Here is a 27855-nt window from a genome sequence, read left to right on the forward strand (position 1 = left end):
TGGTCTGATCTGGTTTCAGGTCTGTGCACATTCAGCCCACAGCCTCTAAACGTGGGCCAATTGTGGAATGGGTTTGTTTTTTTTCCCCCTCTAAATACATTTGCTGAAAAATCTTCCAAAAATCCTAACGTAAGTTGACACTGATGACCGTTCATCATGTTGTGTTCAAACTCTATTGCTGTAATCTGCATTTTTAGATTAAAATCACACGAGTGGAGGTCCAAACGTAGGCATTTAGTTGAATCTTGATCTTTTGAATAAAATAAAGGACTTTTTAAATAAACATTCGACAAAGCCGCTTTTGTCAATTTTATTGTGAAAAAAATCAGACTGCTAAGATCAATATATATATTGATACAATGTTAATGGCCAGTAGTTCTGTTCAGCTGCAACTGTGATTCTTTAACAATGTTCTTGGAAGTCTGCAGTTCATCAACACCCTGGGACAAAGATTAAAAAAAAAGAAAGAAAAGAAACCAAAACTGCCGTCTCTGAAGCTCTACAGATCATTAACTTGTGCATAAAAAGAAATTTCTTACTCTAAAAGTGAAATAAGAAACTAAAGATACAAAACTTTGGTCTGCTTCCCTTGACTGGCTGCTTCGTGAATTCATTTCAGCCAGTGACGACAAAAACAATCAGCGGTTTGAAAACTTAAAACAAAAGAACTACCAAAACAGATTCTATTGAGGAAAATAACGTCATCCAAGTAGGAAAAGTTAACCCAGTACTCACATTTCGTCAGTTGCTTTATTTGTAGATGAACCTCTGCTCCAAAGGCACGGCAGCTTTTTACCTCCATCAATCAAACATCTTACATATACAATGAAAACAACAGAACACACTGACCATAAATACAATGTTAATCCAAAAACAAAAAAGAAAAACAAAAAGAAAAAAGAAAAACTTGAAAAACAACTAGACAAGTTTGAGCATACTGTGTTACAGCGATGAAGAAACTGTCTTCATCGTAGCTCTGATTAGCCCCTCCCTGTCTAAACCCGCCCCCCCCCTCCCCTCCCCAATCAAATGAAATGTTCTCTTTCCCCAAACTCAAACCTTCACTGCTCAAACAACATACACCATCTTCAAAAAACGTGTACGCTGCAGCTTTGACGTGTACATGTGGGATGTGTGCCGTGGGTGCATGTAGAGGAGTGGTCTTCCCGGGGAAGGTCTACGGGCGCGCCAGTTTCGGTTCATGTGCCTTCAGCGTCCCGACGGCGTCCTTCACGGCGTGATAGATGATGTTCTTCACCTGAGGAGAGGACCGTAACTGTAAGCATTTACTGAGCCCTGGCAGGGACGATGAAACAGAGACACTTCGATGGTCAAACGCCAACCTGTAGCTTGTCTTCGTGGTTTGTGTGAGTTGTAGAAAGGTGCCTGAACTCCTGCGTCAGTCTGAAACAGTGCCTCACGTGCTCAGGAGACACAAAGTCCTCTGCCGCCTTGATACAGCTGTACAGGTTGTGGACCTGAAAGCAGGAAAAACCCGGGAAAAGCCCGGATGTTACTGAAAGGAGAACACCGATCAGAAGTCACACACACGTATGCAGACACTGCCTTCATGCTGACCTGGTGTGGCGCTCCAGCAGGGATAAACACGGCGTCTCCTAAGAACTGAACAATGGCCCAGCCCTGGACGCCGTACTCCTCATAAAGACGCCGTCGGAGCCCCTGGTCCAGGTACCAGCTCTGGTCGTGAATAGGGTCGTGGTCTGGAGGGTTCTCTTGACCTTGTTCTTCTCCCACCTGACGCATGCAAAGACGAGACACGGCTTAGAAAACACGAAAAGCTCATTTTTTGGTTTGCTACAATAATTTGGCTGTAAGGGACCTTTAATAACGTCCTTAAAATGCCAATTAATAGTGTAGGTTCAAGACTGACGCCAAGTAAAAGAGAAATCTCCTGGCTGCTGACCTTGCGGAGCAATTCTCGAATCTTCTCAGCGTCTTTGGCGGCGTAGATGTGCCACAGAGCCCCGGGTTTCTCCTTCCCCTCGTGCACCCTCCTCTTCGTCATTTCATCCACATCTCCCTCCTCTATAGTGATCATGACCTCTGAAGACCGAAAAATAGAGCAAATACAAACAAAAACATACAAGATACCAAACGTTCGTTATTAGTCTATAAGAACTAGAAGGTTTAGTCTGCAGGATATGTGTTTCAGGCTGATTTTCTTTATCTTGTCAAATAAATGAAGATGTTAAAAGTTGTTAATGTTTCTTCAACTCTACAGCTTTTATCTCACTTTAAAGAACTGCATTATTATACCTGAAACAATGATCAGGCTGTTACATTTTATTTTATCATCATTTATCGTACATTTGGACAAAAATGATGCAGTGCTGTGGTTCTCAACTGGCCCTTCGTGACTTGAAGTGTTTCTCAAAAACATGGGTCTAAGTTTTATTCCAGAGGGCGCTCACCTCCTTCAGGCTTTTCTTCAGATTCTGTGTGGGACTGTGTAATGAGGATGTTAGCACAAAAGCAGCGGGTATTTTATTGTGCTCGAGGTTTATCGCCGGAGAATTTATTCAGACTAATAGGAGCTGTGAAACCCCGGGAAGAGGCCCGGCATCTCAGCACGCACAGCTGCTCGGGCAACCTGACCATCCGATCATGTCTGGAGTGTGACGGTGCCAGAGGATAAATCAAACAAAACTAAAAAAATGGCAGTCAATGTCCTGAGTTTGGTTTGGATGCTTCAAAGTGTTGCTAAAGTAAAAACAACATCATCTATATTACTTCTGTGACTGAGCCTGGAGATCATTAGTACCAACTCTGATGAAAACAGGAACACAAAGGTGGCCTAATGTGATCAAGTTCAACGTGGCTAACTACTAATGTAACGTGGCTTCTGGGACCAGACTAGTTGAGAACCACTGAAGCAAATAAAAACAGTTTACGGACTACACAATCACATTTACTGACACAACGTTCACACCCACAGCCTACTCTTTGACTTGTAGAGCAGCTAAAACGAACACCTTAAAAGATACAGACGTCTTGTTTAACTACTGAATTGTTAGGGTTTCTGAAATGGCTTTGCAAAGACGACAGAACTGGGTGGTTTTGATTTCCATTGCCCAGATTAATACAGCTCCTGGCAGAGTCGAGGCGACTCGTTCAGTGCAACAGCTCCACACGAGGATCTCCAAAGTAACTAATGTTTAAAACACAGGTAACTTTACCACAATGAAGTGTAGTGATCCTAACAACAACCCATTCCTTTTTGTGTGTGTGTGTGTGTCTCAGTGGGTGAAAAGAAGACTGCGTGGGAATAAGGATGCCAGCTCTAGATGCCCTTCATTCAAACTACTCTCCCACAGTTTCAGGGCCAGAGCACCGCACACCCACAGTAAACAGGAAGTGAGGACAGCCCCAGTGCAACAGGTACTCGACTAAACCCGGGTCAGTTCACAGAATTTCTTTGGAGCAGTTTAAAAAGCAACCCTTGAAATCAACATTTAAAAAAAAAGGCTACAGATGCAATTAAATTGTTTGTTTGCAGATTAGATCACACAGAAATCTACAGAATTGTATGAGACATGCAACAAAACAAACTGAGGAATGGGTCCCTGTGCTCTGGCCCCTTTACACAATAATAACACAAGGATGGTACGCAAGAGTGAAGGAGGAGAGTTAGTCAAGAAGAAGGGCATGCTACGCAAGTGATACAACTGAAAGGCTACAGACCTTTGTATCCAGAGATTTCTGCCTCTGTGAAGGAGAAATTTTGCCACAATGTAAATAAGTGAGACCCACTGGAGGGTCTCTCCAGTGTCTTTTCCAAGCTCGTCAAGCCTGGAACAAACTAAACCTTTTCAGTCTAATCATATCTTTTGGCAAATTTATGATATTTGCATGACTATTCAGGTTATGTTAATTCAAATATGTGAGCGATATTAAGCTTGTGGGGGAAAAAATTAAGTGATTTTATAATAAATTGAATTTGACACAGGGAAGAAAGCACCAACAACCTATATGAAATACTGTAAAATGAATTCTTTAATGAACGAGGAGCAGTAACTTCTATATCATTTGCCAGATGGAATAATGTTAAAGTGTCCTGGTATGAATGTGCATTAAATGAGAGTGAACGTGCGTGAGAGAGAGATGAGGGAGGCAGAAACAAAACGTCTTCACGTCTACTGACCTTCCTCGTGGTTATTCTCTCCAAGAGGGATGCCGACATAAACCATGACGTTGACAGCATCAGACACGTCCAAATGAAGGTTAGTGGTTCCGACCTTTCTGTCGTCAGCGGAGATCAAGCCTGCAGACCGAAAGGGAGTCAGGAAAAAAAAGAGGGAAGGTGAAGACAAGTGTACACTGAACACAGCCAGAGAAACCGAACTCGACCGGACGAGCTCTTTTACCGTAGGCGTTGTACATCTTTGGTCCGAGGTCAGGACGCACGAAAAAGTTGGGCAAGCGTGCAGCGAGGTTTAGACGACCGTCTCTTTTTGTGTACTCGGGCAAAGGGAGGTTTTCCATCAAATCATTAAACCTAGGAAGTCACATCATACAGAAGGACTTACACAATAAAATCTTACAAATTATACATGAAAGCATTTATTAAACAACAGAATGGTGAAGCTTGTACAATAAATACACCAAATAGCACATGGTGGGTCAACAAGTCAAATTACTGTCTCAGAGTCAGAATGTCTCAACACATACAGGTTTAGGTTCTCACCTTGTTGGCATCATGTCCCTAAAGTCTTCACCTGGAGGCCAGTCCTTTAACTTTAACACCATCGGCCTGCCGTCGCTGTCTTGTAGTCGCTCTGCAACCACAGAAAATACATTGGAGACATTCTGCTGACACCAGAGACAAGCAAGCCCTTAAAATGTGACTGTATATAAACAATTTCAAACCAGTACGGTCAGTTAAGAGAAAACAACACGTTTGTGTACTCACTTGAGATGGTCTGAAAGCCGTCCCAGAAGTCTCGCACCTTTACGTCAGAAATAATAGCGCAGCTCCTGCAATTCACCAGGTCTACATCCTGGTCTCCAAACTCCTCGCTGAAAGCCTCGGGCCGCCACAATTCCGTTTTCAGGCGTTTGTGTATCCCAGACACCAACACAGGCTGGGAACGAAGGGGAGAAAATAAAAAAAAAAGAAAAGTCAGACGCAAGTGACTTCATTCTGTGGAAAGTATGGAGCTGCGCTGCTCCTGATGCTTACTTGGCCTTGCTTCCAGCACTCTCTGAAGATCTTCCAGTTGTTGCTGTTGCTGGGATCCTGCAGGCAAAGGAGTCGCCCATCACAGAGCCAAGAGTGTGAGGTATGTGGTTCCAAAACACTGAGACCCATAACGCCATCTTTACGAGCGCCCAACACGCTAAGCTCGCTGCCTTCAGAGGACCCCGAGCGACGGCCCTCTGCCTTCTTGGTCTCCACAACTGAGGCGATGATGTGATCCAGGAAGTTTGGGAGGCTGCTCTTCATTTTGTCACTCTAAATGACCAAGGAAAAGCTCTGGGTTACACTGATGCACACTTTGAATGTCGGTATTCTTTTTACAAGTTTATATTTTGACATTTACGGTCTAAAGAGTAATTAAACCACCAGTAGATGGCAGTAACTATAATCTGTAGACAAGTTACTGCTCCTCTTGGTGGTAAAGTTATGACTATAAATATGTAAAAGACATCTGTGATCGTGTACATTTTAGATCATAAATGCAGAAAATTTGTTTTTTAAGTGATCTGAAAAGACTCTTAACTCTTTGGTGAAGTAGGTATTCAAGGTTCATAAAACTAGACAGAGAGACCAAACTTTAACGTACACTCGCTGAGGTAAAAACTGAGGGGAAGGGGACCCCGCTCTCTCCGGGGCCTTGAGGCAGCTTGCCCGGTCCGGAGTTGAGCAAGTCGCGGAGGCTTGACCCCTCGGGTTTGGACTGGGTCATGCTGGGGCCGAGTAACAAGCTGTTGAACAGCTTCGGGCTGGAAGCAGACGGCTTTGAGAGAGCACTGAGGGAGTCCAGGCCGAAGGGAGGCCGACTTTCTCGGCTCATCATGGAGCGAAGCGAACCGGATTCTGGAAGAAAATGACAGAAAGACGGCGGCTCAACTTTAAATCCGAAGCTGATGTGAACATCCTGCACACCCACAGATGACCAACTCAACACCTTCCATTTCCTCCTTACCCTTGGTGTCATCCCTGGCTTTCTGTGTTGCCAGGTCTGCCAGCCAATGCAGCGCAGAACTGTTGCCCTCTCCTGACGAGCGCAGGTCCTTGGTAGGGGACTGAGTGACATTACAGGGAGAGGAGGTACTGCTAATGGAGTTACTGCTACTACCCACAACCTCCCCACCCCCAGTATCTGAGGGCGTAGCTGTTTGCGTAGGCTCTGTTTTGATCACTAACGTTTCTCCCTCTGGTTTTGGAGTAGTGCTAGCACCAGGGGCTGCAGCTGTGAGGCCACCTGCACTGCTTGTTGCAGACTGCTGGGATAAGCACAAAAACATGGAGTTAAAAAGAAGCTTAAAAACACAAACAGAAGTAAACAAATGTCACACAAGCATACCTGTGAAATGCCATTGGGGGCAGTGGGGCGCACCAAAGACTTTGTGTGCCGACTGGCGCAGGGACAGTTGGCTTTTATTCCCCACTTGCCTCTTGCAGCGTGCACCATGTCGCCTATGTTGTAAAGAGCTGAAGGAAAACAAACAAACTCCATTACATCTGTATGTTTGTCATTTATAGATTTATGACTCACACATGATGTGTACGTTACCTGTTCCGGGTATTATTTGAGTCGGCATGAGGTTTTGTGGCTCATGAGGCTGACCTTTGGCGCACTTTAACCAAGAGAAAACCTCATCTTCTGGCGTTTCATCCACATCTGAATAAAAAAACCACACAATAACTTATTCTGTTCCCGCTCTCTCAATAACACGGAAGTAAATAGAACACCGAGGTCTTCCGCTCTGATTGTAATAAGTAACCTTCTCTCGGCCTGTTCCTGCGCAGCCGATAGCAGTCCAGACACACTCCAAAGCCACACTTGCGACAAACCCAGTGGATGTTAAACAACGTGGTCTCACACACGTCGCACATTTCTCGGACTCCTCGCACAGCCCGTTTCCACGCCACTTTTTCTGAAAGACAGTGAAACAACAGCCGTATTAAAGACAGGGCAGAAACTTCTAACAGACACAAAACACGGGAGAAGTAAAATAAAAAATGGTTTAATGTGTGATGACTCTTTACTCACGGTGAGGCTCCACCATCATCATGGCCTCCTTCTCAGACATGACCAACTGACAGAACTGGTCTCCCACGTTGGCCAGGATGTACTTGGATGTATCGAGGTCAAGACCCTCTTGTATCGCTGGTGCAGGCAACCACAGTCCCATAGCCATGGCGTCACTCTGCTGAGGACTTAGGAAGCCTTCCACACGCAATATGCCTTTACGTGTGAATGCCAACCTGGTTGCAGACAAAAAAATAAATAGGTATTTAGAAATAAAGCTAAAATATTTTCTTTATTTCCATAAAACCGATGCGATACCTCCTGAAGTGGAAGAAACGACAGGCTACATTTGGGTCGTCTTCTTCGTCGCTGTCGTCGTCTGTGGTTCGATATTTACGGTAACGCTCCAGTCGACACTCGCGGCACTTGTGCAAGTGAGGAGCCACGCTGATGCAGGAGCCATCTTGGAGGAAGGACTCTCCAGACTGCTTCAGACGGCGCACCTTGCTCTGATCTTTTAGGACAGACTGGCCAACTGGAAGAGACGACCAAGTGTTAATTCTACTGCTAGTCTACTTTGTCAGCAGCAGGGAAAAAAAAAAAAAAAAAAAAAAACTTTTGGAGGTTTGTAAAAACGGTCAAGGCTTACCTTTGAAAGGCTTGTTACGTGGACGGCTTTTCGCAGCCCCCTGGACTTTAGTTTTCTGTTGAAGGGCACCATCCTTGGCATGAGGACGCTCTCCGAGGAGCTGGCTTTTATCCAGGCCCTCCTCGTTCTCGCTAAGGTCTGACAGGTCACTGTTGCTGCTGAAGTCCGAGTCACGTTTAGACGACGGGCCTCTTTCTTCGAGGCTGAACTTCTGAGACTGGCTCTGGTCAAAGGACCCGGGCACTTCCATCATCCCACCAGGGCTGTGACTCCCAAGCACCGGGCAGCCTGAGGTGGACGTGGGCATCTCTCCGTCTTCTTGTTCCTTCTTTATGACAGACACCTCGCTCTGAGGGTGCGTGGGAGTTGAGGAAGAGCTGACTGAACCGGGTGCTGAGATTGCTGGAAAGGTGGAGGACAGAATGCCTTTAGGTGGCTCTGCCATAGTAAACAAGTTCGGCTTACTGTCCAAGGTGGCACCTAGAGTTTGTGGCTCAGTCCCAGTGAGGTCAACAAAAGATGTGTGAGCAATTTTATCCCCGTACGCCAAAAACGGATTAGCAGACTCTTTGGAGGCCTGCAGAAAAATGTTCTGGTGGCTATCTGAGGAATTAAAACCGGACTGCAGTCCTAACCCCCCTACAGAAGTTTCACTATTACTGTTCTTCTTAATAGCACTTTGGGCACCAGGGGCCGCACCGAGACCACCAGCTGTTAAACTGGGACTCCGTCCTCCTGCAGCGCCGCCCTGGAAAGCTGATGATTTGTTGAACACACCATTTCCCACTGAAGGCGCCTCAGGCACTTTGGGCTGCTCGGGCTTCTTCAGCCCTTCAGTGGAGGTTGCAGGCTTAAAAAGGCCTGGGGGCTCTTTACTCAGACTCTCAGACACTGCAGTAAAGTAATTTGTGTCCTTGGATTGGGTCTGGCCCTTTGTAAGGATCGAGCTGGTGCCAGAATTCTGAGTCATGCACTGAAAAAACAGATTCTGGTCTTGCTGCGACTGAGACTCGTGCTTGTTTCCACTAAAGCCGAAGCCAAAAGGCCTCGGGGTGCTCTGGGAGGCTGCGGTGGTGGCAGGGGCCCCGTTGGTCTGCGGGGTAGCATCTCCAAATACAGGAGCAGTGGGCACAGCTTGGGGCAAACGAAAACTTGGTGATGTTTTTGAGCCCTGCGGAAACAAAACAAACAATGTGAAGCAAAATGATACTAAAGCTGTTCATTTTTAATGACACCCCAGCATTGATTTAGTGACATGTTGGTCGTCTTACCTCAGTCTGGCTTCCCCAGGTAGGAGCTTTGGGACTGAAACCTACAGACGTAGACAGTGCCACATTGGGACTGCTGTCCTGCGACCAGGATATGGTGACAGGCCCCGGTGACACGAGAGCAGCTGTTTTAGAGTAAGCCGACTGGCAGGAATCCTCTCGATCCGGTTGGGGGGACGTGGAGGGCTTTGGAGCCGGAGCTCCAGGGACCAGGATTGGCATCTGCCCTACTGAGGGAAAAGATGTTGCAGAGAAGGGGGAGGGCGCTGGTTTAAGTGGCGGAGGATTGGGGGTGTGGGTAATAATGCTGGTGGAGTCTGCTGCTCCCTGGTTAGAGAGAAAGCGGCCATTTTCCTTGACTTGGGCCGGAAAACGAGGCGGAGCAGCGTTTGACGGGTCCGTCTGAGGTGTGGAGTTGGTGGTTGGAGGAGACACTCTCACCTGAGGAGAGACCCCCTCTGCTGAGCTCCCATTTTTGGCGGCGCTGCTGATTCTTTCTCCAGCGTCTGTGGCCCAGATCCCCATCCCTTCCACTGCAGTTTTACTGGAGGAGTCGCCAGAGTTTTGTTTCTCTGCGTCAGAATCACCCGCTCCTTTAAAACGCTTCAAGTGCAAGTCCGCCTCGTCCTCTGAGGGAGTTTTACGTCTGCGTCCTCCATCTCCCTTCACCGTTTCACCATCCTTCCCTCGTCGTCCATTTTTACCAAGCTTAGAGGGGGGGGAGAATTTTTTTATTATTATGCTTTTTTTTAAATCTAAAGCTGCAGCTTTCTGCTTGTGTGCGTTTTTTGTTTTTATTCAAACCAGAACTTGTTTCAAGTACATCAAAAATGTGGCAGATTGTTTCTGTGTGCCATAAAGTTGGCTAAACTAGTTAGCTAATAGGACAACAAGCAGCTGATTCACTAAATTATTCATTTGTTTTGAGTCAACAGTTAAAAACATTTAGCCTGTAACAGCGGACTGACAGGTAGCTAACCTTGTCAAATTTATATATAGAGAGAATAAAAAAGAAAGTAAGTAAAGTTTATTTATAAAGCGCTTTTCACAGACATAAAATCACAAAGCGCTGTACAATAATAAAAACAGTAAAAACTAAAATCAACCTTAAAAACCATACCAAACACAAAAACCACCAGAAGAAACAACAAAATCAAGAGATAAAAGCCTGGGGGAAAAAAAATGTTTTTAGCTGCTTTTTAAAGTCAGCAAAACGGAGCTGCAAGGGCAAACTGTTCCACAATCTTGGGGCCACCGACTGAAAGGCGCGGCCCGTTTTAGTTTTTAACCGTGTTTGTGGAACCACCAAAAGATTCTGACTCTCAGATCAAAGAGCACGGGCAGCAGAATATTTAGTTAGAAGTTGACAAAGATAGTCAGGAGCCTGGCCATGTAATGCTCTGCATGAAAAGAAAAGAAATGAACAGCCTAATCCCTAAAAATTTAGGTGTGTTCTTTTGGTCGTTTTGTTTAAGATAAAAATAAAAATATCAGGACTAATACATTTTTGTCATCGACATATTTGGCATTTTTAAAACTTTTTAAATTCTGAATTTAAGATATTATAAGACATTTAAGGCCGAACAAGGGAATCCTGAACAGGGCTGACAGTCTTTTCTAAATACATAAATTTATTTAGAAATTTTGTCTTTCTGTCGAGAAAGAAAAAAAAAAGAAAGCTGAGAAAATGCATCTCTTTCCAGTGCCCGATGTGAGATTTCCATCTTCACAGTAAACACTGGAAGGTTTAATTCATCGACCGTCTAAAACCAATCTTTTCAGCTTCTGACCCACAAAACAAAACAACAGCAGACACTCGTGACCCGAACTATCATTGTTTAGAAGTATACAAACTTCTCCAATAAGTTGATTAAACAAGGACATAATGTCAAAACAATCCTCCCAACAACTACTATACTGAAACTGTCAATTTGACGACTGTATTTATCACCTAACAGCCGGGGTAAAAACAGATGGTCTTTGCAAATGTTTTAATCTATTTGATTTCTGGACATTATCTCGAGTTTTATTGGGCGTTTCATGGCCCACAGTCAGGTTCCGACCCCAAGTGTTGGAACCGATGATCTGTACCACAAAAAGCTGCGTGGAAAGAAGTTCTTACCTCCTCATCTGTTAGCATGACGTGTATCACCCGAGGATCCACCATCTGATTCTCTTCTCCCTACAGGAAACACAAATACGTCAAATTAAAGAAAAAAGATTAACACATGACATTCTTTAATAGGAGCAGAAAAAAATGTTTGGTTATGGGGAAAAAGTAAAAACACCTTTCTACTCTAAGGTTTTACATATCAGGACAACAGGTCCTAAAATATAACTGTGGACAGAAAAGTCAAGTTGCAAATGTACTTGACTGAACTTTGAGAAACAAACATTGCTGCTCATCAATATGGAAAGGGTTAAATGTTTTCCAAAACACCAATTCTTGAATTCCACCGTTCAACAGTGGGAAATTATTCACATAAGGAAACATTCAAGACAATGGATTCATCGAAAAAATCAAATATCTCAATGACAAAAAAAATCCTCCAGACAAAAGTCGCTCTTTGTTTAATCCACGTGACTGCGCACTGCTCACAGATCTGTATCAGGACTGAGCCTTCACTAGTCTGGATATGTCAAAAATTAGAGTTGAAAGACTGCGTAGTTACTTTTTTAAAAGACACAAACTGAAACATTACCTTGTCCAAAGTAATCTCCATAATGTGTGAGATGGGGTCGTGTTGGGAGACCATTCCAGAGGCCCAGCACTCCTCAAACTCTGGCTGGTACACACGAACTCTGCGCCCCTGAATGGTATATGACCCTAAGGAACCAACAATTAGGGAAAAATAAAAAATAAATTCTTCAGACGAGCGTCTTTACCTCAATCGCAGCTCCTAAACTACCAGTCAACCACCGCTGTCATTCTTTTCACACACAGATCGTATAAACAAGTGTTATCATGAAGATGGCCGCTTCTTTAGAGTAATTTACAAAAGCCAAACAGAGGCAGTTCAGGGTTCGTGACAGCGTGTGCTGACACACAATCTACCATGACTGTGGACTCATTTTTGGCCTTGACCCAGTCCTATGGAGGCTGACGTCCAGTCAGAGGATTGGAGGTTCAATCCCCAAACACTACAGTGTGCTGACGTGTCTCTGAGAGAGACTACCTTCTCCAAGAACACATAATGTGCTGTAAATAAAGTGTAAAATGTAAACAGAAAGACCAGGTGTGGGACTTCTGAATAAATCTTTTCAATCCTTTTACAGCTATCCCTCCTATTTCAGATGCCAAGCACGAGAATGGCCTTTCGAGTTAAGATTTTGTGGGGAAACATTATTCAAAGAAAACACCCAGGCGTGCAGGGAGGGAGAGCGGGGGTCTTACCCTTCCTGAAGATCTCCTGCAGTTCAAAGTCAGTACGCCAGCTGGAGATGGCGGCCTGCAGCGAGGGCTGCTCCAGCAGCAAGGGGTGCCTCATGTCTTTATCAATCTGCACAACGACACAAATCACACTGTCCTGAAACGGCGGTGCCCAGCGCTAACGGGACAGCAGGAATGTAAACACATCAAATGAAAGCATAATAGCCCTGCAAATGAGATATTACAACTTCATTTTTCTCTATTGTTTACTCTAAAACAACTCAAATATACATTTAGAATAAAACCCGTCTTGAAAATCAACAACGACAGCAAAACACGTAAAACTCACGCACCTCAAACCTCTGGATGCTTTTGTTGTCAGGCAAGAACTCAAAATTCCTGTTTCCAAAATACTCCACGGGAACCAGCGACCCCAAACCCACTCTGTCCACCAGCGAGCGGAAAGCCTGCAGAACAAGTGTGACCCGTTACAAAAACTACCATCAAGAAAATCTACAATACAAAAACATGCAAGTAATTGGACTTTTATTTTAGGACAAATTACGTCTACAAGTAGTGAATACTTTGAATACAAATACAAATGTTGGTCGTTTTTTCCCCAGATTGAGCTGAGTTCTGCTGCTGAGTCTGCGTTTCTTACAGGTGAAATCTGGCTTTAAACGCTCTCACCGCCGTCCACGTGTTGCTGCAGGTCGATCACGCCGTCACGGTTCACGTTCTACATAAACATCAGCTCACGCGGCCCCCCAACATCGAACCTTTTCCTCTCCATAAAACATCAGTCCAGTTAAACTCCCTCCAACTACAACCTCACGCTCTGAGATTTTCAATTTGTGACCATGACTTTAGTTTTTCCAGCGCATCTTTCTTTAGTTTCTGCTGTATAATTGTTGTACTTGTCCACACATTTTGATTCATAAAAGTGTTAGTTTGTTACAGCTACATTAGCGCCACATACAAAAACAAACAAACAAAAAAATAAATATATTGTGTAACATGATATCCACAAAATATTGAGATATTAGTTACAGAATAAACTGCTCAGACCTACATTTTAGAACAACAGTATTCAAACCTGTTGATTTTAGACGAGAAATATATAAAGTTTCCAATTTACAATCTGAGAAACACTTCATTGAAAGTAAACAAATATCTGACTCAACTAAGCCACAAACAATTAAACTTAACAAATTGAAACGGTTTGCTGTTTTTCTTTAATATTCTTGAATTTTGAGGATTACTGCCATTTAGGAAAGCTATGATCCTCAGTTCTTCAATAAATACATGTGAAAAAAAAAACAGAAATTGGAAGAACCTGATCAGATGTTGTCTGTTCTAATGACAGAAACTAAACTCTTGCAGCAAGTAGACTCAGACTGCGCTCGGTAAGCGTTGAGCGGTGTGAGTTAAACCCGGCGGGGGGGTCTGGATCCCTCAGACCGACTCACCAGGGCAGGCCAGGCTGTGGCGGAGGCTGGGAGTCCAGCTGTCCTGGTCCCGTCGCTGCGGCTGACCCAGACTATGGAGTCTTCCACCAACACGGCCTTCACGCCCTCGTCGTACACCTGCACCCAGGAGCATCGCTGCGATGCCTTCTCAAACTCCACGAACACCTGCGGGTCAGAGGAAAGACACGACACATAAGAGTCTATGAGAGAAAGAACCGCTAACCCAGCTTGCTCTTTTTGTGTTCCCCAAAAACAAAAAATTAAAAGAACTTGAAATTCAAGGAAATTTAACCAACTAAATTGATTTAGAAGGCAGTATTATTCAGTTTTAATACTTTGTTTCTGCTGTATGGTACCTCTGACGCAGAAGAGCCTGTTTATCGGTTTCTTCATGTTTATTCAATTTGGTCACTTCTTCAAATGTACATTCATGACAAAACATGATCTGACAAGTTCTCTGATATCTGTACAACCTTGATGAAATACCCCTGGACCTGAAGGGCCACCATCCTGCAGGTTTGACTTGTTTCTCTGCTCCAACACAACTGATTTGAATCAATGGGTGATTAACAGGCTTCTGCAGAACATGAAGTAATTTAACCACTGAATCAGGTGTTTTGGAGCAGGGAAACAAGTAAAACATGCAGGATAGTGGCCCTCCAGGACCAGGGTTGCCTACCCCTGCATTAAAGTGATGAACAATAATCAGAGCAGTCGTCCTCCAATGAGACGGCTGGAGGTTCAACTCCACCTGCATGTCACATGTTGAAGTGACCCCCGGGCAAGAAACTGAACCTCTTGTTGCCTCCAATGTATAAATTTGATCTAAAGCACAGATTAGAGCATGTGTCAAACTTCCTGCATGTTTTAGACGTGTTCTTGCTTTAAAACACCTGCTTTACATGGATGACTCGTGGACATGCTGCTGGAGAACATGATGATTCAGCATGGAGGTAATTAACCCGTTTGGATCAGGTGTGCTGGAGCAGAAAAACCAAAAAACTTCCCGTATAGCGGAGCCTCGAGGCCTGGAGTGTGACACCCCTGAATGATTTACTCAGATTATCTTTGCAGAGTGTGTATGAATGTGTGTGTGTGTGTGGATGGGTAAAAGAGGACAGATTGTGTTTTAAAGCACTTTGAGTGGCCCGGTTGGTTGGAAAGGTGCTATGCGAGTACAGACAATTTAAAGATGACAAAACTTGTTACTATAAATTATCAGAATTTTAAAAAGACGCAAAAAATTTTTTAAAAAAATCCAGAAACTGTTAAAACAAAGACAAACGATTTGACTTTGAGTCAAAGTGCCTCACTTAAGCAAATCATTGTCAAAAAACTAATAAAACTTCAATTTAAAGGCCTTCATGAAACTTTTTCTGATGAGGAAAAATGAGAACTTCATCTTATTTGTTGCTCTGAAGGACACTCTTTGGTAAAGTTATCATTAAACAGTTTTATCACAAAGTGAATTCAAACTGTGGCGATAAAGAAAACATATTCAACAAATATTTCATTTCATGTCACAATATTCATACTGTTGAAGAGTATTCTTTAACTATGGGGATACGTCCTTGTAAACTGAACTATTATTACACGTTCAGAAAATATGCACAGCTTTTAATGCCACTAATTCAAATATCCTGATATTCGAAAGCCGCTCAGCACAACTTTACACAAAACCATCTCTTCAGGCTCGCTCTGTACTTTGTCACAACTGCATGAAAGAGGTTCCAAAGGAGACGACTGATGCCATTTTAATGCCTAAAGATAAAGTAATTTATTTCTTTTTATTTTCAAAGCCGGTGTGTTTTCTCTGATCCACAGTGAGGCTCCATCCCATAACCAGCGTGTGTTCAAAGAGCACCTGCAGATTCTGCACAAATGTGGACAGAGGACAAAATATTTTCCAAACTGTTAACAACCCGCAGTGACTACCAGGTCAGAAAAGCTGATTTTACCCACCGTGTGGTCAGTTTCATCTTCCTACCCCCCCTCGCAGACAAGATTATGGTCATTTAACGGAAGTGCAATCGAGATTTTTAAAAAATATTTCCCTTCACGGCTGGTTGTTGTCTTTGGATTTTGCCATCATGTATACACTTTAACGTCACTCATCTTGAGCTCTGAGAAACTTTTTTTTCTTAACTTTGTGAACACCAAAAATCTAAATTTAGGTTTTTAAAACACTACAATGCTCATGTTTCTTAAGCTTTGTGTAACTGAATTCAGGCTTTTGCAACAACACATTTACAACAACCACGACGACAGGTGCTGGGCCACAACGCAGATATAAACCACCATTTTAAAACAACAAAAAGAAACGTATGGGGCTTGAAATGACACTTCTTTGGAGTAAAGAGGCCAAACCTCATATTTTTGCTTTTGTTTTTGACACTGTTACAAATGATTTGTAGTGTGAAGTTTAGTTTGAGTTTTAAATAATAAAAAAGGGTTAAAAAAATAAAAACAAAAACTTGATTTGGTTTTACCCCCATCCTGGGTGACTGAGAATCTACATCTGCATTTTAAAGCATAAATTTGCGTTTAACCATAAAGCGTGTCTCTGGGACATTTATCATTAACTTTCCTGATAAAAATCAGAGCGGACCTTAAAGGCATTAACCCTGAGGAGTCATCTAAGGTTCTGGATGGCAGCGATCTGAAAAACTTCTCCTGATAATCGCTCGGCTACAACCGAAACAAACACGAGATCCTCCTGCCATAAACCTGGATAACTGTTATCCTCGCAGGCCAGCGCCAAACGTCTGAGCAGAGCATTTTAAACAGGTTCTTTTCTGTACGACTTTCCATCTATTAAAGTTGTTCCTAAAGTTCTTAGTCATGTCCCCTTATTGCCTGAGACCAGTCCACTCGTGAACATGATCGAGGAAAACTGAAAAGTAAGCTTTAACCCAAAAGAACAAACAAAACAAAACCCAAACAAACAAAAAGGTTTGTGGTAAACCACGACATTAAAACCAACGTCATACCACTACAATTTAACATAGGAGTTCCACAAAGTCTGTCTTTTTTATGCTTTTTAATTATCTTTTTATGTGCACTCACCTGCAAAATGAACCTTACTCCAAAGACATAATCAACAAGTAGGATTTAAAACATTTAAAACTTTTGTAAGATTTCATTAAAATAATACACTGAATGAACTTTTTTCTATTATTTTGATGTGCTGTCATCCAGCAAATAGGTTTTAGTGATCCAGCACCTCTTAAAAAAGAGAACTAGTCCAGTTTTATTGAAGATAAAAGTATTTTTAAACATAAAAGTGCACAACTTTATTCCAGTAAGACAATAACCCTCCCTCAATTCATAAATACTTGACTGGACATTGAATTCTTCTCTAAATCGTTCCCAACAAGGTCATTTATGGTTTAACTATTTTAAATGTCACTAAATTAATAGTTAAACAGTTGCACATGTTTACTGTCCCTTAATCTGTACATGTCCACCACCCATTTCTATTAAATTTAAGATGACTTGTTGGGTTTAGCTCCAGAAGATTCATTAATTTAAGTTTTATAATTACATCAGACTGTACCCTGACAAAACACAGAGCAATCTGGACCAAAACACAAAGTCAAAGCAATTTCTGTTTCGCCCCTGCACGAACTTCTGAGGCCCATTAACTAAACCAACACCAGCTAGCGGTGAAAACCGATCATCTATCACCCTTTATTCGTGACCTACCGCTGTTTTATTTACATTATTCCGTGATTAGCCACCATTAGTCCCTCTGTGCGGGGCATTTAAACGCGACAAGCTGGGGAACATTACTGCAAAAGCTGAAAAATTAAAAAAAAAAAAAAAAAACGAACAAAGCAAAGGCCAGAAAATGAATCCCCGGCCTCGATTTTAGCTTCGCCTGTCCTCCTGCGACTAAATACAAGCACCGGCTAACGATGCTGCCGGTGAATTTAACAAATTTCACGGGTAAATACGACCCCTGAGAGGTTAAAAGCACAACACGCAGCCATTACAGGTTGTGAGGGGGTTAGAATAATGAGCAGCGGTGCTGCGTCGCCTGCATGTAAATACTGACCGTCAGCCCCGCAGCGCTGCTTGTCGCCGTCGCCTCCCCGCCTTCGCTAACCTCCGGAGCGGCCAGGCCGATGACGCTCACCGCCCGCACCGTTCCCCGGAGCCAGTCCCGGGCCCGGGCAGCCTGCTCCGTCTCGGATCCGTTCGCGGGCCTGTCGTCGTCGAGGAGCAGAACCAGGCGCCTGCCGATCAATTCGAGAGAGTCCCCCATGGTTCGCCCGCAAACGCTCGGCCGCCTTTTAGCGAGCCGCCACGAACAGTTTTAACTTCTCCGCTCGGAAACTTAACGACACCGAGTGTTTAAAGACAGGGAGAGGAGAAGGAAAAAAAAATAATATAAAAAAATAAAAGAAACACGGTTAGAAAACAGCTGCAGCGACTTCTCGGTTCTCGCTGATGAACAAATAAAGCTTGTTTCGGGCGCTGCACCCGGGGGGACACGCAGCGGCGGGACCGAGTCACGCCAGCGATTCGCCCAGTCGAAACGTTTTTGTCCTCGGTGTTAACGCGACTGACTACCCTGCTCCGTCCGCCATTGAGCCCTGCAACAATCAAACGCACTCCTTCTGGTAGGCTGGCGGCACTGCGGAGAAGAGCGAAATGTCAGGAAACGGCGCCCCTCAGCGGCGCGCCTGCGCACTGCAACCCCCGGCGCTGACCGGTGAACTCGGCTGAAATAAATACGAAGAAGCTGCCACATTTAGGTCAAATATAAATGTATTTTATATCCAAAATGGTTGATTCAGTAGGTTTTACAGCGACATAAATACAATGGAGCAATGTAACAAAAAATTAATGTACTTCCTTACATTTTGATCAAACACAAAATAGATTTAAAAACTACAACACCCACATTTACATCAGTGACAACTATTATGGCTTTAATGTTTTGATTTGAATTTTAAGCTTGTAACACAATTTCTGCATCATTATGTTATAGTTTGGGATTAATGTAACTCAAACTCATCAGGGTTTTAAAAAAAATTAAAAAAAAACATTCCTCGCCTTTGTTTACAACTAAATTCGGCACAACTCATTTTATCTGATTTTAGCACCATTTTTGCTTTAACTGCTCAGTTTCTTCCTCAAAATGACTACTTTTGTCAACTCGTCCTTGCAGCTTTTAGTCGCTGTTTTTATCTCAGACGAAGAGAAGAAGAACTTTACCTTTTCCCTGTCGACCTGGCGCCTCTGACTCCATCGTTCTCCCTCTGACTCTGTTTACATCTGGGGATTATTTCACCGGCTGCACCAAGGCTGACCCATGTGAACTTGTCAGTGTTAAAATGTTAACAAACTACGAGCAAAAATACCAGGGTTTTACGATAATAAAACAAAACTTTTAAAACACATCATGTGATTAATTTGCTTTTATTAGTGTCACCTAAAATGCCTGCATCAACAAGCTGTTTTATATTTATTTATAGTTAAAAGTATTTGTCCCTGTTGAACAAAATATCACTTTTTCTCAGCTGTTCTGCTGTTTGTAGCCTGACCAGCTGGTGTGAGTTACATAATTAGCCTCTGTGGAGTGCCTGTACGTATCCCCTGCTGACATGCTAACTCTTGTAGCTTGTTGCAAACGTTTGTTTTAAACCAGAATCCTTTTGAAAAGCGAGACGGGCATTGCTCTCCCGGCTGACGCGCCGTGACTGACTGGGTTGATCCACAACAGGTTAATGTCTCCGATACTGGAGAGGGGGGCTATTTAAACTGTAGGAACAATTTAATGTTTGTGGTACATCTTGAAACTGATAACCAGCACATGATTAGTGGGATAACAAGAAAAATCTAATTTGGAGGCCCTTCTTTCATTAAAGCCCATCCCACGACTGCGAATTAGGACTGCTCAGAATAAAAAATATATTGAGGCATTTCCACTACAGCTGTGGGAACGTGCTTTAGTTGGGGGTGCTGTGAGCATGTGTGAAATAATAAGGGCCTGAACACTCAGAATAGCAAATATAAGCAATGAAATTCACACTTGCAGTGGATGTTGTTTTATCTGATTGCAGATATTTCAGATCATGCTGTAAAACCTATAAAACTGCAGTCATAAGCTGATGCTAATCTCTGTGGGTTTTAGGCAGCTGATAGATTTTAGACAGATAAACAATAACAGAGCTGATTTATGCATCAGATTCACAAAACTCAATAATACCAAACACTAGAGTTAAGCAGCACTAATAAAATCTTTATTTATTCTTTAACTATGCGTCGGTGCACGCATGTCCATCAGGGGGTGCTGCAGCACCCGACCGCACCCCTGCCCCCAACGGCCTTGGGTTTCCATGTTTCAAAATAAAAGCCCTGAATGTCGAGATTAAAGTTGAGATGTCAGCAAAAAGTCGAAACAGCACTAATGTTGAGAAAAAGAGAAGTTGAGATAGAAAATAAAGTTAAAATTGTGGAAATAAAGACTGAAAGAGGAATAAAAAAAACTGACAATCACTGCTGCGAAGATCTACAACAGCTTTGGAGTGAGTTTATATTTCACAGAAAGGTTTTAATAATAGGCTAATTCATTTAAGACATAAATTTTCTTGAGCTGAACACAACCTGTAAATAACATTTAGACAGTTCAGGCTGCAGTACGAGTTTTAATGGACAATAGGTATATTAAAGTAAAATCTCTTTAAACACTTCAGATGACAATACTTGCACGTTTCAGGCTCTTATTGTGAAGGACTACAGGAAGTTCTCTGTCCTGCGGTGGCAGGAGCAGAAACCACGCCTCAGACTGGTTGAAGGAAACACTCCGTGTTGACCCCCTCGGCTACAACAACAACAGAAAAAAAGGAACAAATACAGTCGGGTTCAGGAGAACAGTGGGGTTCTCCTGCCTGTGGCGTCAGTCTGCACCTGTAGCGGAGGAGAACGCCGCCGGAACACTGCCTCGACCTCTCACCTTGTAGAAGTTTTCTCTGTTTTCTGGCTGACATGTGCGCTGACTTCCACGGTTATGTCTGGGCGAGCCATCAAGACTCTTTTTCTCACAACAAGGATCTTCCTTCTCCTAAAACTGTACCGGTGTCTGGTCTTAAGCCTGCAACATACGGATCGAGACTATTCTTTCTGCTTCAAACATCCCAGCCTTACACACACACACAGAGTCAAAGTCGTCGATACATGCACTGGTTGCCCTTCAGGTGCGTTCTAAATCATATTATCAGGAGTTTCAGGTTAATTGAAATGGTCATTTATGGTCATTGCTTTTGAGTTCAAACACAAACTTTTTTCTTACATTGGCGATAACTTTCTGATAAAATGCACATTTTTGGATTTGGCTATAACTTTATCCCGATGCCGGGTTAAATCCTTTCATTTCCACCGATTCTTATCAAATGAACGCTTAACTTGTTAAAGAACCAAATTTGCTCCTTCAGATCAAAACTCCAAACCCACCCACTGTTTATCAAGTCCCTCGAAATTCTTTCTGATCCAGTGTTTTGTTTCAAACTAGGGGTGTGCCATATCGTCTTGTTTGCGGTAATACCGGTGCTTTTTTTTTTGACATCGGTAAAAAAATTAATATTGTGATATCATATGATGACATAATTCAGTCCCTAAAAGTTGCTTTTTTTTTTTTTTTACTAAAATCAATAAACAACCATAACTTTTAATATATAAACCAAAAATACTTACTAGTTTTGTAAGATAACTACCAACAAACATTGACATTATCAAAAGGTGCTTTATTTGAGAACTTATAAACTGACATTCACGACCATTTTGAAGTGGTTCTGTTGATCACTAACAAAATGCATAAAGAAAATCACCCTGAGGGTTAGCACAAAATGGTTACTCTATACCATATGAACAAACAAGAAAACATGTACTTATTGCATCCATAACTGAAAACATTAAATACAAATGCAATACAACAGGTTTAGTCAAGTATAACTACTCCTCCATGTCCTCATCAGGAACAACTTCCACTTCCTCTCTTTGAAATGCACCATTAGTGAGTCTTTGGTTGTGGTAAAGAAAAACCAGGGCTTTGAGGTGGCTGTTGGTAATTGAGCGTCTCCTGCTGGACAACACCAGCTTGTAGATGCCGTTGCTTCGCTCAGCATCTGCCGAGTTTATGATCACGTTCTTGTATCTTCTGGCCAGGGCACTGAGTACAGGAAGTCTCTCCTGCAATCCATCCCAGAAAACATCCAGATCCACCATAAAATAGGTTGAAGCTCTAAGGGCAGTCGGACCCAGCTAGGTAAAGTAGGTATCCATCTCTTCTTGAGGGACAGCACTGAAGCCTGGGATGGCTGTGTAGCTAGAAACGGTGCTGCTCATGAAGGCTATGTGACGAGGATTAAACACCCTGACCTCTTTGAAAAAGTTAATGCCAGGTTGCCCATGTGACATATATTTGGCAAGTTTGTCTTCTGCATTGTTGTAGGCCTGCTCCACTGTGTTCAGTATTTCTCTTTTTGTACCTAAAGGTAGGTCATGATCCACGAAGTACTGTGCGCATGCTTCATACTGTAGTGTTTTGTTTGCATCAAAGTTCATCTGGAGATCCTCAAGGTAGTTGAAGAGTTTGGTAGTTGCAGGGCATCTACTCTGAAAGATGTCGAGAAGCCGAAGAATCACTTTGCATTTGTCAGCCATAATGTTGATTTGGACTTGGAGTTTCTGAGCGACATCTGTTTGGTGCAGCATTTCATTCAGTCTTTCCACTGACTGTGGGGCGCTTTTGCCACAGACCTATAATAAACAAAGAAAAAATTAAACAATTTGCAACGTAATTTCAATGTACAAAATCATATTTTTATAAAACATTGTTTTGTGAGCCTCACGTTTATTTCCATCTCGATGAACTCTGTGTACAGTTGGAAGTGTTCAGAGTGGTACTGTACTGCACTGAACCATGAGTTCCACCTTGTTGCACATGGATTTGGAGCCAGTGTTGCCTTCTTTCCTGGGGGTACTTTCTTTGCCATGAACTGAAGGTATCTTCTTTCACGTGAGCCAGCTTGGTCAAACATTTGTGAAAAACTCAGCATGAATGAATTGAGCTGTTCGAAAGGTCTCCTGAACAAGTCACCAATTAGATTCATGATGTGTGCCATACAAGTAATGTGTATGGAATTTGGAAATAGTGTCTGCAAAGAGGCTTTGTATGCCTTCTTCATGTAGGCTGCATTGTCTATGTCGAATACTATAACATTTTCGTTACATATTGAGTACTCATGCAGACACTGGACCACAGCCACGGAAACTGTGGAATGATTGCAGTCTTCCAAAAAAACAGTGTCCACAAGATAGGCCAAAATCCTCCCAGAGTCATCTTTTTCAAGTGGTGCAATCAGAATGTTAAGGACACATCTCCCGTCTACGTCAGGTGTTTCATCAAAAATAACTGCAACTGGTTTCTTGTCAAACTGAATCTTCAAAGCTTCTTTTTCTTTCTGGTATACTGCATCCAAGTACTTCTCTTGAAGTTGATGAAAACCAGGTATGGCTCCTCCATTGACTACTCTATCTCTAAGGAATCTTCTCATAGAGGGATAGTCACTTATGGATAGTAGGATGTTCAGTGCCGTGCAGGTAGAGACCCAATCTTCACAAATCTGAGAAGAAAAGTTGAATTAAAAAAGACTGTTACTCTTTAACTGCTGTTTCAGTCCAAAATGACCAACTGAATCAGAAAGGTTCAATATTTTAAATATTGAGCCTTTCTGTTTCAGTAGCATCTCCCAGGTTTACTGGTGGTTAATGAAGCATTGACAAAATATTTACCACATTTAACAAGTAGAAATCCTGTCAAAACGAGGCAGCCTTTTAAAATGACCAATTTTTGATAGATGTTTTGTAATTGACAATAAATACTTACACATAATGGGCCACATACTCTGAACCCTAACCATTTATAATGAGAAATAATCAAACATTTCTCTGCAAAGATATGGTTGCTAAACTAGAGTACCTGCTACTCCACTTTATTTGTGCTGTGATTTAAGACAATGGGGCATTTAACAGCATTACTTCAGATAACACCCCTTCTTAATGCTCCACGTTCGATAAAACAACTACATATAGTTCCTTTTAAGTCATACCTATCCACATACAGACAGGTAAACAAGGGAGATGCACTAAAATTTTTTGTAACAACGTAGCTCATTATTTATAAGTTATTTTCTTTTTTTTACCTTAATTCGTTCAGCAGCTCCTGTCGAGTTTGCCTGAACAGCCTGTGTCATGGTGATTTGTCGACTAGATTGCAGCTCTCCTCGCATGTTTTGCGAGACACAAAATGTTTTTCGATGGTTGACTTGCGTTTATGTTCGAGGATTAAATTGCAGGATGTGCAAAACAGCTCCCCCCCACTCTCGTGCAGCTGGGAAGGAAACTGTTTTGCGCGGCCCTTCGATGAAATTTTTGTGGGCAAATGTGAAGCGCACATTTCGGTCGCTGCTCCTGCATGCTCCCGGCATTCTGATGTTAACAGGATGTGACGTCGCGTCTTCTTCCTGAGTTATTTTGGGTTATTTTGTATTCCACGCTACACAAACCCACAAAGAAGAGACTAGACCGCAGAAACGGTGGCGAATCACTTTAGAAACAATAAATATTGGGTTAAAGTTGCGGTGTTTTGGGCAAAGTTGCGATTTTGCGGGGTTTGCTTGATTTTGCGTTAATAGTTGCAATCGCAACATCGTGAAATCCTGGAGGGACTGATCATTTAACGGATCCTGACCTGTGCAGCGCGAGGCGCTGCGTGGTCCACACGTCTTACCAACTGGTGGCGGTAATGCTTCCTATAGTTGTTCACCAACCGCCATTAAAACAAAGAAGAAGAAGAAGAAGAGCGAGGCAAACATGGCGGAGCACAACAGAAATACCTCCTGTGAGCCTCGACTTAATTCCAAAAAAAAAAAGGAGCCACTTCTGTTGTTTGGAATTATTTTGGTTTTAATTTAGAAGATGTGGATCAGACCACCACATTCTGCAAGTCATGCAAGCATGTTGTGTCAGGTAGGGATGGAGACGTGCCAATACTTTAAAAAATATATCGTGATATAATCTTTTGGCAATACCTAAAGTAGCCCCCTAGTAGCACTAATTATCTACAATAAACTCAAAGGTATTTTTCACTTCCCATGTGATTTGTCATCTAAATTTCTGTCGTTTTGTGCTTTATTAGTAATATTTTAAGAAATGTCTAACTGTGAGTAATAGTCCAAGCTGGGCTTACAATGTGTGGAGTCACGTCACTTATTCCTCTTTAAAAAAATCTTCCTCCTCATTTTTTTCTTCTTCTAAGCAGCCAAAACCATCGCCCATCAGCCACCGCGGGACGTTCAGCTGCGTCCGGTGTAAGGCTCGATCGTGCTTTCCTCGTCTGCTCCGCCTGTGATGTCCTACCTGTCCGCTAAGCCCTGCCAGCCCCCATTTTTTATGACCATGTCTCTTCCATAAAACATGGTGGAGCCGGAGACACAACAGACAAATAAAAAAAAAAGACTACAGCATTTTATCACTCGGGAGCTGCAAGGACACAAAGATTGGGTCCAGAGAACAGTCAAGGCTCCTCAGATTACACAAAACAACTCCCTGTCTTTATTGTCCGCTGCATGTTTGGCGCTACCATTTTAGATGGAAGAGGCGTGTTCTGTGGCTGCAACGTTCACCGAGGGGCCCGGCAGACCTCAGCCGACAGGTGAGGCAACAACATTTACACCACAGGCAGACAGCAAGAACAACCGTGTTTGCAACTCCAGTCAGGGAGGAGGGGGATGGGGGGTATCACAAAAAACTGATCAATGACTTGTTAAGAGTTACAGTGTGCATAAAATGTGACACAGCTCAGAGAAAAGCAGGAGAAATGAAAGACCTAGCGAACGATAAAGGAATTCATATCGCCCAACACCCTTCATGCAGTGATTTAGACAAAAAACATGTTGAAAAATGACAACGTTGTGGCCATATTGGTTCAAATAAGAAAACTAACGAAATCTCACACAATCATGCCATATCTCAGGCCCCATCTATACACTACTGCAGATATCTTTTTAAAATTATATATATATATTTATTATTATATATTTATTATTTATTCTCTATTCACACTAGTTTTACAAACATGCTGAAATACCCCCAGAGTGCCACAAGGGGGCGACAACATCCACATTAACAACATGTCAAAAGACAGATCATTGTTTATGAAAATCTCCATAGTTCCCTTCCAGCCACTTCAGCTCAATGTCTGCAAAACTGATTTATAGCAAATGTTATATTTTCTAAGGTGAGTGGGCTGTGGCGGCCGTCTTGAATGGGGATGACTCCAAACTCTAATCAGTTGCAGACGTACATCCAGTGGTTATTTCTGAGGGGCACACAGAAGCAAAAATTTGTGAGTACACAAAGGGTGTTTTTTTTTAATATTGTTTCAGCCCTGCGTCCACATGGAAACAAAGTTTTAGGAAGTCCAAAATGACATGTTTATGAAAACTGGTTCTGGAGTACAAAATAAAGATAAATCTTGAAACGTCACCCTTGCCTTTTCAGGTGGATGGTCAACCTTTTGACGACGATGATGTTCCAGCTCCGCCTCTAACCTAACCTAACCTTTGACCCAAGCTCATCAGACTAACAATAATGGCAGATGAAGTGCTTGCTCTTGTGCTGAAGGTGCTACAGAACCATTTATTACTCCTAATTAGCAGACAAGGCTGACAAACGATAACATACACCACCTACCCGACTCACAACAAAGAGGAACTAGACAAGAACGGGGGACGAAACTGTGGGTTCGCCGTTTAAAGTCTGTACCCAGGCGTGCAAGTTTCCTGCACACGCTCCACTCCTTTCCTGTTTCCGTAACCGTTACAGCGCCACATACAGGCCCGGCGTTTTGGGAAGAACACCTTTTTTAGAAACGATGCCAGAGAAAAAACGTGAGCGTTTGAGTGCAAACAGGGCCTGAGAGTTTCATTAAAACGCCCACTGGTTCATTCACGAGACACTTTAAGGAGTTGACTACATGATCGCCCGCCTCCCATGGCCACACGACACAGGTAAGCAGGAGAAATGGCTTCAAAACCAACACCTGATCCTCTGCTTTTGAGTTTGGAAAAAAAAACATGTTTTCCCTTCAGCGCTCTTCACCCCAGATAAAACCAGACAGAGTCGTAAGGAAACGACCAGAATATTCTAGATTCCTCTGCGGAGACAACAAACCTTAAAGCTGCACAGCACATCATTTTAACAAAGGCAGCCATCTTTTTAAGGTGTGCATATCGCCCGCCGTGTAATTAATCAGTTGTAGATGTGCATGCGATGGTTATAACCTGAGAGCTTCAATAAAATCCGGCTAGTGCTTATGAGGTATTTTGCTAACACACACACACGCACACGCACGCACACGGAGCCACAGACACGATTGCCCGCCTTTAAACGGCGGCGGGCGATCAATATGCCACAACAAAAGATATCAATCGTGATTGCCAATCAAATAATGTTATTCCGAAGTCTAACCTGTCCGCTGTAAGCATCTGAGACATTTCCTTTGTTCTTCTTTAATCTTGCTTTCACTTGCGGTTTTTCGCGTGCCTTTCTTCGGTTTTGTTCCCTGTCCCGGACGCTGTGCTCCTCCTCTCCGTCGGTCTGTGTCGTTGAGGCGCCTCTTTTTACTCTCAGCAGCCGCATAGCCAGCTTAGCCTCTTTCGCCCGAGTTAGGGGGCTCTTGTTCTTTGACTTCGGCATCCTGCATGCCTTTCGGTCGCTGCTGTAAGCTACCCGGAGCTGCTATCTTTCAAACGAGCCCAGGACCATCTTTCTACGTTGGGAATTCACTGAGTTATGGCCGTTATGGTCAAAT

The 27855-nt window shown here is 42.9% G+C and overlaps 2 protein-coding genes across 5 annotated transcripts; both read right to left on the reverse strand.

The window, feature by feature from the left end:
- Window positions 1–294: 294 nt before the first annotated feature.
- On the reverse strand, window positions 295–27855 carry kdm3b (lysine (K)-specific demethylase 3B). 4 transcript variants are annotated; one of them, XM_017424133.2, is made up of 25 exons: window positions 27513–27855; window positions 13974–14138; window positions 12858–12971; window positions 12529–12634; window positions 11837–11961; window positions 11257–11316; window positions 9138–9842; window positions 7867–9037; window positions 7536–7752; window positions 7239–7453; window positions 6970–7122; window positions 6759–6866; window positions 6549–6676; window positions 6168–6465; window positions 5805–6058; window positions 5201–5473; window positions 4931–5102; window positions 4706–4796; window positions 4386–4516; window positions 4163–4282; window positions 3703–3726; window positions 1925–2064; window positions 1579–1755; window positions 1344–1478; window positions 295–1258 (listed from the first exon to the last, which is right to left on the reverse strand). In XM_017424133.2, exons 1-25 carry the CDS (start codon window positions 27738–27740, stop codon window positions 1178–1180), a joined length of 5391 nt encoding a protein of 1796 aa, XP_017279622.1. In that variant the 5' UTR covers window positions 27741–27855; the 3' UTR covers window positions 295–1177. The 4 variants fall into 4 exon arrangements, with proteins under 4 accessions (XP_017279622.1, XP_017279621.1, XP_017279623.1 ...); XM_017424132.2 differs by having other exon boundaries at window positions 6168–6468; window positions 27513–27854; XM_017424134.3 differs by lacking the exon at window positions 27513–27855 and adding an exon at window positions 18031–18599 and having other exon boundaries at window positions 6168–6468.
- LOC108240571 lies at window positions 21704–24471 on the reverse strand. The gene is made up of 3 exons (XM_017424136.3): window positions 24185–24471; window positions 22832–23605; window positions 21704–22739 (listed from the first exon to the last, which is right to left on the reverse strand). Exons 1-3 carry the CDS (start codon window positions 24269–24271, stop codon window positions 22242–22244), a joined length of 1359 nt encoding a protein of 452 aa, XP_017279625.1. The 5' UTR covers window positions 24272–24471; the 3' UTR covers window positions 21704–22241.

This window comes from Kryptolebias marmoratus, linkage group LG9, assembly GCF_001649575.2.
Source record: "Kryptolebias marmoratus isolate JLee-2015 linkage group LG9, ASM164957v2, whole genome shotgun sequence".
Classification (NCBI taxonomy): domain Eukaryota; kingdom Metazoa; phylum Chordata; class Actinopteri; order Cyprinodontiformes; family Rivulidae; genus Kryptolebias; species Kryptolebias marmoratus.

Bases quoted from the DNA above. Each gene is read 5' to 3' on its own strand.
- LOC108240571 (XM_017424136.3), bottom strand. From the start codon at position 24,271: ATGCGAGGAGAGCTGCAATCTAGTCGACAAATCACCATGACACAGGCT. The intron at 23,606-24,184 runs GTAAAAAAAAGA...TTTTCTTCTCAG, and splicing joins GAGCTGCTGAACGAATTAAG to ATTTGTGAAGATTGGGTCTC. The intron at 22,740-22,831 runs GTGAGGCTCACA...TGTTTATTATAG, and splicing joins TCATCGAGATGGAAATAAAC to GTCTGTGGCAAAAGCGCCCC.
- kdm3b (XM_017424132.2), bottom strand. From the start codon at position 27,740: ATGCCGAAGTCAAAGAACAAGAGCCCCCTAACTCGGGCGAAAGAGGCT. The intron at 9,843-11,256 runs GTAAGAACTTCT...CCCCCCTCTAAG, and splicing joins TCATGCTAACAGATGAGGAG to CTTGGTAAAAATGGACGACG. The intron at 4,517-4,705 runs GTGAGAACCTAA...GTGACTTCCTAG, and splicing joins AGGGACATGATGCCAACAAG to GTTTAATGATTTGATGGAAA.